Raw genomic sequence first — 13,096 nt, 5'->3', positions numbered from 1 at the left:
TTAAAAGCACTTTAAAAATTAAGAAAAAATGTGGCTCCTTGGAAACAAAATATGAAGAAATAAAGACTATGCAAAAGTCTTGTAATTAGACTATTTATATGTAGATAAAAAAAATTGACACTACTGTTCGTTGCATGTCGCTATAAATATGCTTTCAAATCTTTTTCTAGGTCAATGGAAGATTACCTTTGTGTCTTAGAAAAGGTTAATCAAGTATTTTGTGTACATTACTGCTTTGTGTGAGTGTTTTTCTTTCTTTTTTAAAGAAGCATTTGTTCAGTTAATAAACAAAAGCGCGTGTCATAGGCAGTATACAAATTTTATTCAAATTTGAACAGTAATCAGTAGGATTTAACAAAGAGTTATTTATGAGAAAATTCCCATTGGATACAGTAGAAAAAGAGTATATATAGGAATATCACTGATTTTAAAATATCTGCATAGCCAGAAAGGAGACCCACAGAACCCCACAGGAAATGTCCTTGGCTTATTAGCAAGGCTGCATACTGACTATATGATCTTTTTCATGCACTTTATCCATACTTTTGCTCAAACATTCAATGAGACAGCAGGAAAAGGGAACGATGCAAACAACCCAACTACACCTGCAGGCCATTGCATTCTTTATCCGTGCAACACAGCAGATGTAACACAGATATCAAGCTCCTATTCATGGCAGCTGCATCATCCTTTTGCGTGGAGTTACTCAGCCTTAACCAGCAGTGCTTTGGGAAATCCCGGCTGGAGAGCCCACTCGAGGAACAACAGAAGGTGGCAGCACAACACTGTCAAACAGATTCATGAAAGCAATATGTCTGACAAGAATGACACGCGATTACCTGCTAATTTCTCAGCCTGTATAGCAGCATCAAAATGATCTAAAGGTCATCACGATGTAAACATTGTGGTATTGATTGTATTATGGGAAGCATCGATGCTGGTAGATTATCAGTATGTGGCGAGAAACAACTGGCACGTTAATGTTCAACTGAGAAAGGTTTCACAGAAATACGTGCACAAGAAACATACCTGTGCTCAGAAGTGTTGCAACTATGATTAATCTTATACTTTAAGATGTTATGTAACCCAGAAAAGTACCAGAAAGCAAAATAAACAATTGGGTTATTCTTTAAAGTAATAAATTATAAAGATATATACAAATATTATCATTAAGAATATTTACAATTAGGTTTCAAGAAGCCAATTTTTTTTTGTTATACCTGCCACCGTGGTCCTGGGAAAGCATTGTAGTCTGCCTCCTATAGGCATCAGGGAGGCATAACCATACTGCTGCTCGTTTATCATATTCAATAAGAACACAATGACAATATCTCCAGTGTAACATTGTCCGAAAACTTGCACTCATTAGTGAAATACTACTGCTGGTTAAAAATCGTCTTCATATCCATGAAGTTGAGAACTGCGCGGGGACATTCACCTGATTTTAATGCGAATGCTTGAAAGTAAATCTACAGATTAAAATGCATGCTGGTGATCCAATTGTGATCCAAAAGTGTACACAGATGCAGGATCTCACAAACAGTGGATTATCCTTTAAGAAGAACAGAACAGCATAACCTCTGTTTAGATAACACAAGCTTCATTGTAAGAAAAGTCCGGAGTATTAAAATACACTTTTACACAGTAGAAGAGAGTAAAAAAGACATTTTTCATTGGCACAAAAATCCTCACAGAAGAATTCTTGTTTTCTCCATCCTGAGATGATCTTTAGTGATCAGTAGCCATTTATCTTTATAGATTAAGAAAAGTCACAATTAGCAAATAGAGACAGGGACGGCCTCTTTTCTTCTTTGCATTGAGCTGTATGTTGGTCACAGCAATAACTCAATTAGTCCAGCTGGTGAAAGAGACTTTCACATCACAAAATCTCACAGCAATCCAGAAACAAGCCTCAATGTTGCACAGGGGAAGTGTGGTGCTAAAAACTGAAGTATTACCATAGAAAATTTCCAGTTAATCCAGGTATAATAGCAAATTCTTTTTAAAGAGATCGATAATATCTTAAAATTTGATGTTGGTACCACATAGATGCTTCTTGAGCAGAAAAATGGAAGACGGCGTCTGAGCGTGTGCGTTTCGAAGGGGATCCCAAAGAAAATGTGGCGAAAAGAGACATCCTGTTGTAACCAATAAACTTAACTCTCTGGACACCCACCCATGTTTGACTGATATGCTGTCTTGTAGGCCATGTTGTGTAATTGATGGTGATAATTATAAGATCAGTCAGGAGAAATAACATAGGAAGAACCCACGAGGAAGGCTTATTAGGACACCTTACAAACACATAAAAGGCAGACACACCTCTTTGCCTGTTTTGGGTTGTTGAAAAATAATACCATACCTTGAAAACAGTCTCTCAAACTGGAAATGTTGGAGAGACTTTGGAAAGACTGGATTTTGCTGATTGGTTTGATGTCACTCAGAATCAATGATTGTACCCAAATATGTGTCAGTTCTTTGCCCCATTGGACAAAAAAACCCCCAAAAAACACAACCGCCCCATACACAATTATCCATGCACTTTAAAGACGATGCACATGCTCAGTTATGCACATCCATACTGTGTGCACAGATATGTTGCCAGCTTGGTTACAGGTTCTCTCCTGGCTGGTACTGAGGCTCTGTGGAGGTAAAGTAATCCTCCAGGAAGCCCTGCAGGTACTCGAAAGTTGGCCTCTCCTCAGGTTCCTTCCTCCAGCAGCTCAGCATCAGCTCATGAAGGGATTCGGGGCACTCTGCTGGACACGGCATCCTATAACCACGCTCCACCTGGTCTAACACCTCCCGGTTCACCATACCTGGTAGAGAAAATAAAGCATTATGAAAGGTATGCAGCTGAAAAACTATATCCATAGTTGGAGTACTAAGTAAGACATCTTTATGCTATACACAGAATACAGAATTATTAGGTAAGTGTGTATTCTGATCTTTTTATTATTTTTATGCATATTTTACAATTATTTTCTTTCACTGAGTTATTAATAAAACTCCTAAGGGCTGACATTACAGCAGCACTTACTCTTAAGACACAAAATTTGTAACTTTTTCATATTTGTATGATGTCACAGAGCATTTAGAGAAGTCAACCAGCTCTTATTATGGCTGTCTTGCAAATCTTTCAGGTCACTCAGTCAGAAACCTTTCTGAGTGCATGCTAACTGATGCCCCCTAGTGGTTACACTTTTTATTTTTATTGTGAAGCAGCCAAACTCTACAGTCTTCCCATTTTTTATAAAAACACAAGACTATCAGAAACCCATTATTCTCTGGTGCCACGATATTCAAGAACTGGAACGCTGAAACACGACCACAAATCAATAAGATTGATACAATGAAGCATTAGGAGCGAGCCAAAAAATAATAATAATAAAAATAAATATAAACTAAGACTGACTCTTGATGGACGTGGTAGGTGGGCTAACTGATGCAGATGACCACTTTCAAGAATCTGGTTAGGGCTAGTACTATTAAGGATGAGCTGGTGGGAGTTTTCCATTCTGACTAGATAGTCAACAAAGGCCTCGGATATAACCCACATATGAATTCAATCACATCATAAACAAATGCAGGCTTTCTCCATTCTTTAACAGCATTTTGAAAGCTGTGGCTGGTCCTTCAGCAAACACTGACTATGAAGAGACCACGAAACTGACATACTTCATAAACAGAAGGACTCCTGAGAGTTACTAAAAACAGGATGACCTTTTTTTTAAAAAGGGGTTGTGAATATTTTTGAAAAGCCAAAAATGTTACAGTTACCAAATTTAGGAAATGCACAGTCTGTGTAGGTTATCCAGGTCAAATGACCAATAGTGGGTTAATGATCCTCAGAACAACCTCCAAAGGTTGACACCCCTACTGTGGGTTTATAATCTGGGATTATCTGCCCACCAGTGGTTTTAGATCTCAAATGACCTTTAGGATTGATTTTTTTATGTGTTATTTAGTCTCTCACAGGGAAAAAATAAACATACATTTCCTTTAAGCATTAAGTTTTGAGGTTCAAATTCCTTCAACCATAATAAAGCCTTAAACAAAATTATCTATACTTGCCTGGGTATGGGACTCGGCCTTTAGTAGCCAGTTCAGTCAGTAGGATCCCAAATGACCATACATCTGATTTAATGGTAAAGCGGCCATACAGCGCAGCCTCAGGGGCCGTCCACTTGATGGGAAACTTGGCACCTGCAAAAGAACAAGTTTATCAGGAGGCTGAAATTAGATCATTGTAAACAGGCTGAAACAAAAAACCAACTGGCAGAGCTTCCTGCTGTTCAACAGCTGTGACATCACAAAATCACTGATTCCTTACACAAAAGTGAAGAAACAAAATCCAACTAGATATGTGATGCCTTTGAAATACTCTATATTTGGCCTGGTGTTAGAAAAAGAGAGAAAGGCTACTGTGTCACATCGAGAAACAGCATGATAAAATAAATGCTGTCTTTTTTACACTTATGCTTTTACCTTGCCTGGCAGTATATTCGTTATCCTCTATGAGGCGAGCCAAACCAAAGTCAGCCACTTTGCAAACCAGGTTATCTCCCACCAGGATGTTAGCAGCTCTTAGATCACGGTGCACATAGTTCATCCTCTCGACATAAGCCATCCCTGAAGCAATCTAAGAAAGGGGCAAATCTCTGTTTTATAACAGAAAAGTAACAAACAATTAAATAATAAAACGTGATATTATTTGCACTGACCTGTGAGGCCATGTCCACCAGCTGGGGAAGGCGAAGCATCTTACCCATGTCCCCTTTCAGAAAGTCCAGTAGGCTACCTGTTAGTGCGGATTAGAATAAGTTAATCACCACTGTGATTATAAAATTCCTGAAATTCATTTTAAATTTTGAAAAAAATGTATGCAGAAATGATGTTTATTTATAAATAAATTCATTGTCTAGAACTTTCTTTTTTCCCAGGCAGTAAACACATCATAGTTTAGCTCAATTTTTGGCTGTTTCTGCTTAATCACATCCCCTTTTTTAAGACGTGTCCATCTTTTAATTAGACTTAGAAATATGATTTCGATGAGTCATAATCAAATAATATTTTAAGTACAACACATGTTTATTTACATTTACAAATGAAAAAATGTACTCTGAAAAAATATTTAAATGTGGCCAAGTGAGGACCCCACGCTGACCTTGGCCCATGTACTCTGTGACGATGTAAATCGGCTCCTCAGACACCACAGCGTAAAGCTGAACCAGCTTTTCATGTCTCAGTTTCTTCATGACCTGAGCCTCCTGCAGGAAGGCCTCTGGGGACATGGTGCTGGGCTTCAGGGTCTTAATCGCCACCTGCGTTGTACCGTTCCATGTTCCTGATTAAAAACAAATGTTATTAGTATAACATTAGTATTGATTGTTAGAACTTAATTCAACTCCAGCTTTCCCCCATTAAAACTGAAGTCATTTAAGTGTTAAATAATTTTCTAATGCACCTCTGGACAGTCTTGTATATGGTTGCTTTTTTAAATGTTGCTCCATGACCATCCTTTTCTGACAACAAAACATTTCTGCTTAAAAGCTAATTACTGGTAGTTTCCAGTAATTAGTCAGAGCTCAAGCAAATGGAAGACTCCTGTTTTTTCACTATGAATTTGCCCCAAAGGGAAAGACAAATGATTGCTGATTTCTACTGTTATGCCTTAAGACATTTGTGGGAGGACAGTCAGTAGGTATGACCTGAGCATACCTGGGTGTGCCTGAAAACACAAGAGCTTTGTGGTCGCACCAGCACCAACCTCCATTACACTTAATTTGCCTCCCTGTCAGTTCATCCACGTTCCCAAAATGAAATTCTAACTGACAGGTCATTGTTTTCATACACTGGAGAAGATTCATTGCACACTGTAGTGGAAAAAATGCAAAGCGACAGAAACAAAGATCTACTGAACAATTTGAAAAAAGCAGCCACACTGAAAATGTTCCAGAAGTGACGTCGGCATATTTAAAGGGCATATTGGCCAAATTTCTAAAACGTTTGGCATTTTATTTTCCCTGGCATCAACAGTGATCATGCAATAATATTCTAATCAGAATCAGCTATCAGTTACAGCAGTAATAGTTATAGCTGTGCAATTTTTCAGTCATGCAGCGCTAAAATAATTTATGCACTTTGGTCTTACAATAGCTGTGACCAGAGAAAATAACTGAATATCCATTAAAGGAATAAAGCCTGACTCACCCATCCAGACTTCGCCGAAGCAGCCCTGTCCAAGCTTTATGTCAAGACGGAGAGACTCTCTCGGGATCTCCCAGGCGTCCTTTGCTAAGCCCTGAGTCTGAGGCTTCAGTACAGGACATATGTCTGTTAGGCTGTGACACAATCCATCAGCATGCTCTGGGGAGGGAAGATTGTGAAGCTGGTCAGTGGTAAAGCAAATAATGGGCAGGAAACACAGGAAAGGTTTAACTAAAAGAATAAGTGAATGAATATTAGAGCCGCTCTGCTCATTTGTGTAATTACTAAAGACTCTGTTGGGGAAGCTAAAAAGCATTTTGTCTGCACTGAACTCACTGCGGTAATGATTGACAAGCTGCTGTAGGGAGTTGAACTGGGTGCGTGACGTGATGTAGAAGCCTCCACTGTCCAGCTTCCTGATCTTGTAGTGCTTCACATTTAACCCTTTTGTGTTGTCATAATCCAATACAGACAAACAGTAGGCACCTGGGGGAAAATGATAACCAATTAACACAAAGTAGCAAAGACATTGATAGCATTGATTCATCGAATGATGTTAAATCTGTGTTCTTTCTTTTAAATCACCTGGTGGAAAGTAACAGAACATTTGCCATTCAGAATGAAGAGTCCATTTTTGTGGGCAGTGTGTTCATTGCAACACCAGAGGGCAGTGCTGGTCAACCAAAAAACAGTCTGAATCACAGATTTGGCCCAAGGCGATGCCTAGCCTTTCTCTTTATTTTTGAACTGGGCAATATGGCCTGTGGTTGTATAGCCTCAGCTCCACAATGACCTAATTCTGTCTCACTCACTCACCCAGTATTTCGCCTCTGCTCCAGCTCACCCACCTACTCCCCTTCTGCCTATCTCTCCCTACCTTCAATCTTTTCTCAGTCTCTCCAGATTCCATATATCTGCTCCATAACAGTAATCCTGTAATGTACCAGTGTGTACACACGACATATACACACAACTGACTGAGCCCGAAGAGACTATTTTACTGCTGCAGCAGCAGCAGCAGCAGCATCAGAGTAGCTTCCTATCAGAACCATCTCTCTACACTGAGTCCCACAGGCATCACATCCAACCTTTTCCCATCTGCCTGATTTGTTTCTCTTCTGTACCCACGTTGCCACATGACTGACACGGCACAGCGGGGAGCACAGTGAGCAGCACGGAGGCTTGCCTTACTGTAGAAAGAATTTGCTTTCTTCTCCTCGGTGCCTTTTTAGTCTGATATGTCACAGAACAGAAAATTCATTTTGAAATCTGAACATTTTACAAGTTCATAGAAAGATACACGAAGAGGTGTAAAAATAACTGCACACTATGTTTCTGAGATTTTTAAAAAAAGTTCCCTGGTAGACTGGTTTTAAAAATAAAAATCTACATGCCCAGGCCCTAAAAGTTTTACATTTACAATTACTCTTTCTCATACTCTGTCATAAAGGAAAACTTGTGAGAAAGCCGAGGGCTGGTGTTTGAAGGATATCAGAAGTCACTGATTCAGGAGTAGTTTTGTTCGATAGGAATGAGTGTGCTTTGAAAAAACACTTTTTAAAATCAGAAAAACAATCACAGATCCTAAAAAAATGCAGGCAAGCTTTTAACTTTTTCCTTGTCTTAACAAAAAGTACATGTACACAGCTTGCATGCCTGAAACACCTCAACTAGTTATTGTATGACTAAAAACTGGAAACACTGCACTGCAAACTAACAGATGTTGATGGTGTTTCCACCTACAATAGAGCTCCAATCAGAAACTCTCCTACAGCACATTAAATATTAATATTGTATGATTCTGTGTTTTCAGTTCAGTACACTTTTATTCAAAATATATTAAAAAAACAAAACAATCCGACACTGATGTATATCTACATGCAAATCATATCCCTTTAAAACTGTGTTGTGGATGAGTTAGTGGGAAGATCAGCTAAATCAGTGGGATAACACATGATCTCTTGATTCTTGCTTGTGGTGAATTACCTTTTATAGCTTTCTTACAATTTCCAGAAGCAATAATGTTTTTGTTTGTTCAAAGTTTTTTTAACAGATTAAGGGATCAGTTTGTACACAAACTACACTTTAGAAAATCTAAAAAGGATATCTAGGTGATGTTTAAATACGATTGAGTAAGGAAGTAAGGAAAGTAATGTTGTAGATGCTGGCACAGCTTTCATTTTTAGAGCTACTTTACGACCAAGACCAGATATATTTAACGAACAGTCTGATGATCAATGCCAAAATAGTAGTTACAGGGAGTTTCTGATTAGAGAACAAATTAACTAAGTCATTCAGATACTTCACCGTATTCCAGTTTCAATTGTGATTCAACTTACCCTTGGTGGTTTCACTCTCTCGCACCAGGAAAGTCCCTCTCCTGTTCTCTAAACTCAGCAGCAGCCTCTCAGAATCGCGGCGTGTGATTTTGCCAAAGTACCACCTGGTTGAGGTCAAGACACAACACATGGGACACAAGGGAGCAGATTGGTGAGGGGAAGGAGATATGAGTGGGAGAAAGAGAGGGAATGGGAAATCGAGGCTGAACTCGCTTATAGTCTCAGAAGGTTTCGGTTATTCCAGATGCAGTGCATACAAGTGCCTACAGTGCAACAGCTGCTTACCTGGACTCTAGAGCCAGTTTGAGATGACTGATGGAGAAAGAGGCAAAGGTGAGAAACGAAGTTGTTACAAAAAGTTAGTTTGTGAGTTTTATTGTAAGCAAGCAGGTTAGCATGAGAGGTTTAGCAGAGAAAGTGGTTTCTGAGCTACAGCGAGTTGAATGGATAGTTTAAGATTTCGGTGTAATGACTTTCATCCCAGCATCAAGCCCAAGATCAAGTCAGTGTTACATTACAAAGACACTCACTTAGTTTAGCTTACCTTAAAGACTGGTAACAGAGGCAAATACAGTCAAATAGTAACAAAGTTCACTTGCCAGCAAGCCCAATTTTTATGCTCTTTCTAGTCCTTTTGCTCAGTTGCTACTACTTTCGTAGCCTCATAGTGAGCTTTAAATGGGATCTGTGACACTCATTTCCAGCATTCTTGGACTTGACTATTTGGTGGTGCTTCTGCCCTCACAGCCAGAGCCGTGTGCCTGATATGACCATATAATAGACATCCACCTTTACACGGAGCACAGAGTATAAGAGACTGTCTGAAATCAAGTATTTAGAAGCCTAAGCATTTGGCTGAAGTATTATTTTCCACATACACTGACCTCATTACTTCAAACTAATAATATGTAGCAGTAGTCGCTTTGAAATGGTTAGGTTCATGTATTTCACTACTTTTAGTGAGAACCTGGCTAGCTGTTGTGAACTCGCTGTAGCTTTGGTGCTAATTTTACATAGCTATCAGCAAAAAAAAAGAAATAAAATTACCTCCCAAAATGTAAAACTATTCCTTTAAGGTCAAATTTCTAATTCACAATAAAAGTAATAATACTGAAAGCTCCAAAGAACACAAAGTTTGAGGGTTAATCTTTCCATGCACTTGGTGAAAGACAGATAAGTGTCACATCGAGAGGGAGAGAGAGAGAGAAAAAAAATAAAGGGGTTTACTCTTCTGCTTGGATGGAGTCAGATGGAGCCACATAATTGCTGGGGATATAACCGCTCTCTCCGGTGGTCAGGGAGCGCGCCAGCCACCAGTCCCCTTCTCTGCACAGACGAAATGATAACACACAGCTTTACCAAGGCTCATCACAAGTCCAAAACACAAATGTGAATTTTCGGGCTGTTTATCAAGTGTCTCAGACCATAAATGAAAGGATAGAGTTTGTTTTGCAATTTTAGTAACTGCTGCAATAGCTGTAGTATTTCAGCTCTTGGCTCTTGGAGAAGCTTGATGAAAGTCAGCCCAGGTTCTTTTTCTGTTATGCAATTACTATGGTTGGGAATCGCTGTAACTAACAAAATGATAATATCATAATTTACTGCACACAACAGCAACATGATCTATGCGCCTACAATACATCCTGATATCTGTAAGTGAGGAAAAGATATCCCTGAAATGACAAAATGCAGCAATTATGTACACCACTGTGGTGTCAGTGTGGGTATGTATTATCATCCTTATTCAATTAATATTATTATATAATAACGTGTCGGTTCAGTTAATTAGTTCTCTGATTTGCTTTCCCCCGGCTAGTTTCCCCTCTGAGAGTTTCTTTTCCATCAGCACATGTTAGTTAACTTCTGTTCCCTTCACCCTCTTTCATTTGATATGATCCATAATTAGTTGCGGTAAATGAAGCAGTGATTCTGGTAAGTCAAACTGGCAAAGGGACTCCATCTAGACCCTTTGCACGCTTTAATAAAAATGCTGATGTTTACTGTCAGTGTACTCATGCCATATCACAACAGGGGATGATATTCTTGTGATTCCCATCCCTAGTAATTATAGAAACATATGGATATTGCAAAAGGCAGACTGATGGTGCATGAAGGCTACACTTTACGAGAGGTTGAGCTGTTGAAGCTTTGCAGCACTATATTCACAAGTCAAATTTTAAAGCAATATGTTTATTTGCTTTGATTATTTGCCTCCCATTGATAGTGCTGCAAGGCTTTCAACCAACTGCTACGGGGCGAGGGCAGAGGCATCAGTTTCACATATGCTTCATGTGATACAAAGAACACAGGCTCACAAATGGTTGATTTAAACACAGTCGTAGAGAAGCTTCACAAACCTGCAGTTCACCTTCCTCCTATCAAAATGTGATGGTTTGTGAAGGAGAAATGGGAAAGAGAGATGAAATGGTGAAAAAGAAGAGCGTTGGAGAAATACAGAGAGCATATTATGAGCAGTGGCAGAATAGCAAAGTACGCAGAACAAACAGACTTCAGCACAGCACATATGATAAAGCTTTGAACCTAAACTACTTGAACTACTGTGTATTGAATGAGGCACAGTAATGAGGCCAGGGAGAGAAAAAACTATGCATAGCTTTACTAATCCAGTGAACCTGACCAAACAGAAAACTAGGACAAGCCTATCTGACACTTACATTAACAAGTCTTAGAATTGGTTCGAGCATTCTTAGTATCCTTGACCCATTAATGGGCCAGATCTCTGGCTTAGCGGGTCAATGATAATCCACTATTGTTCCAAACTGCCTTCTTGGTCAGTAATTTGTCAGTAGGCAGGCAGCAATGGGGGTGCATGACTACACTATATGGTTCACTGCATAGCTATTGAGTCAAAGAGCAAGCCTGTACTTAAAAAAACAACAACAGTATAGGGAATAGGAAATGTTTCCCTTGACTGTAAAGACAGAAGTCTTCAGTAGACAAGTGACATCAATTTTGGAGAGCACAGTAACCAGACGGTGAGCAATAACTTATGCCAAAAGACGACAGAGAAGGAGTGTGAATGTTTTACTTACGTATTGTTTACTATCTGGAGCCGTTCGCCCTTCCTAAAAGACAGATCTGTGGCTGTTCGAGATTCATAATCGTATAATGCCACAAAGGTCGTCACCCCTCCTGTGAGACGATAAAGTGTGGGTTTTGATAAAGTGAAGCATACAGAGTGCACAGTTTAAATAGCCAGCACAACAAGGTGGTAACTGTAAAACTGAAAGCTCTCAGCGAAGGTTCTCACCTGCTCGTGCTATGCAGTTTGAAGAGGTGACACTGTTATTGTCCACTCCTCCAAAGAGCGTTAGCTCTGCAGTATTAGCCATTGACTGATTCCCACTGAGACCTGCATCCACAGTAGGGCTGCGGTTTGGTGTTAAGGACTGTTGAGTGGAGTTGAGGTGGTGGCCGCCAGCCCCTCCACCCGAGCTGAGGTTGCCATCGAGGCTGCGTGTTCGTTGGCCTACATCCTTGGACTTGCTCTTGGATCCCCCCATAGCCAAGGCCTGTTGTGCATTCAAAGACAGAGAAAACTCTGTGAGACAGCAGATTAAGAATAAACTTAATTCAAATTGAATTTCCAGGCACTGTAATAGAAAAATTACACTATAATTTGGCATCAAATAGACTTGCTTTCTTATGTGATCTTCTTAGAATACATTCTCTGGAAAAATTCCTCTGACTGCCACAAAGCCAGATGCAGAAACCAGAGACGGACCGGAGACTACTATTAAACCCACAGAGACACGGTGTCACACGGACCACAAGAAGCAAAACATCTCCAGCAGACGTTGGAGCAGCTGCCACTCTTCGGTTTCAACACAGACACGAGATCCACTTTACCCCACTCCCACCAGCAGCATGAACACAGACAGCAGTTATGTCACACATGCAAGCATGAACATGTGTCAGAAGCAGAATAATTCCAGAGAAAGGCTGAAGCATTTTGAGGTGGCATTCCCATTGCGTCAAAACTCACGTTCATGTCTTGTTGAGGGGGAATGAAAAAGTCCTTCATTTCAACAGCAGTGCTGAGTAAGTAAACGATCGACAGAAGATTGGTAAACATCAATTATGGTAATAATTTAGAGCCATTACGTGAGTGTGGCTAAAGTAATGCCCACATTCAGGAGTTTTAGCATTTAAATGTGAGGATTTACAGCATTTAGTCACTACTGAGCGGGCAAGTTTGAGCACTGACAGCTGTCATGAGTACTTTTCAGTACCTTTAACAAAAGAAAAATAAGATATTAAAATAATATAAACACCAAAAAACACAAATGATTTTCTTTTAACTGAAACAAGCTATAGAAGCATTATTACCCATAGTGTTTTGCATTGAATGTGTTAGTAAGTCCAATATACAGTTATCTCTCAGGCTGCTAAATGCTGCACTGTGCACTCTGGTTAATCAAAGCATGTTTGCTTTCAGCAGCGTCCTGCTGTTTTCAGAAACTAGACCTGTGGGCATGTCAGAGTTGTAAAAGCTGTTACCAGGAAAAACAAAAACAAATGTACAA

General features: G+C 39.6%; 1 protein-coding gene across 4 annotated transcripts in view; it reads right to left on the bottom strand.

The window, feature by feature from the left end:
- Nucleotides 1-303: 303 nt before the first annotated feature.
- src (SRC proto-oncogene, non-receptor tyrosine kinase) overlaps nucleotides 304-13,096 on the bottom strand; it is a 30,221-nt gene continuing 17,428 nt past the window's right edge. Inside the window, exons 2-14 of one of the 4 annotated variants that reach the window (XM_086276485.1) lie at nucleotides 11,821-12,082; nucleotides 11,603-11,702; nucleotides 10,907-10,924; nucleotides 9,777-9,875; nucleotides 8,835-8,861; nucleotides 8,550-8,653; nucleotides 6,547-6,696; nucleotides 6,214-6,369; nucleotides 5,168-5,347; nucleotides 4,725-4,801; nucleotides 4,489-4,642; nucleotides 4,075-4,206; nucleotides 304-2,819 (exon numbers count right to left, since the gene is read on the bottom strand). In XM_086276485.1, coding sequence (XP_086132611.1) covers nucleotides 2,611-2,819; nucleotides 4,075-4,206; nucleotides 4,489-4,642; nucleotides 4,725-4,801; nucleotides 5,168-5,347; nucleotides 6,214-6,369; nucleotides 6,547-6,696; nucleotides 8,550-8,653; nucleotides 8,835-8,861; nucleotides 9,777-9,875; nucleotides 10,907-10,924; nucleotides 11,603-11,702; nucleotides 11,821-12,073 — 1,659 coding nt within the window. In that variant the 5' untranslated portion in view covers nucleotides 12,074-12,082 and the 3' untranslated portion in view covers nucleotides 304-2,610. Of the gene's footprint in view, nucleotides 2,820-4,074; nucleotides 4,207-4,488; nucleotides 4,643-4,724; nucleotides 4,802-5,167; nucleotides 5,348-6,213; nucleotides 6,370-6,546; nucleotides 6,697-8,549; nucleotides 8,654-8,834; nucleotides 8,862-9,776; nucleotides 9,876-10,906; nucleotides 10,925-11,602; nucleotides 11,703-11,820; nucleotides 12,083-13,096 lie in introns of those variants that run through there. The other 3 variants (XM_086276483.1, XM_086276482.1, XM_086276484.1) reach the window with 3 other exon arrangements.

This window comes from Aulonocara sp. 'chitande type north' Nkhata Bay, linkage group LG20 (assembly GCF_057382095.1).
Source record: "Aulonocara sp. 'chitande type north' Nkhata Bay isolate Kocher_YH1m ecotype deep benthic linkage group LG20, A_spYH_male_GT1.1, whole genome shotgun sequence".
NCBI classification, from domain to species: domain Eukaryota; kingdom Metazoa; phylum Chordata; class Actinopteri; order Cichliformes; family Cichlidae; genus Aulonocara; species Aulonocara sp. 'chitande type north' Nkhata Bay.
The sequence above is the reverse complement of the archived record's forward strand: the minus strand, read 5'-3'. Positions and strand labels throughout refer to the sequence as shown.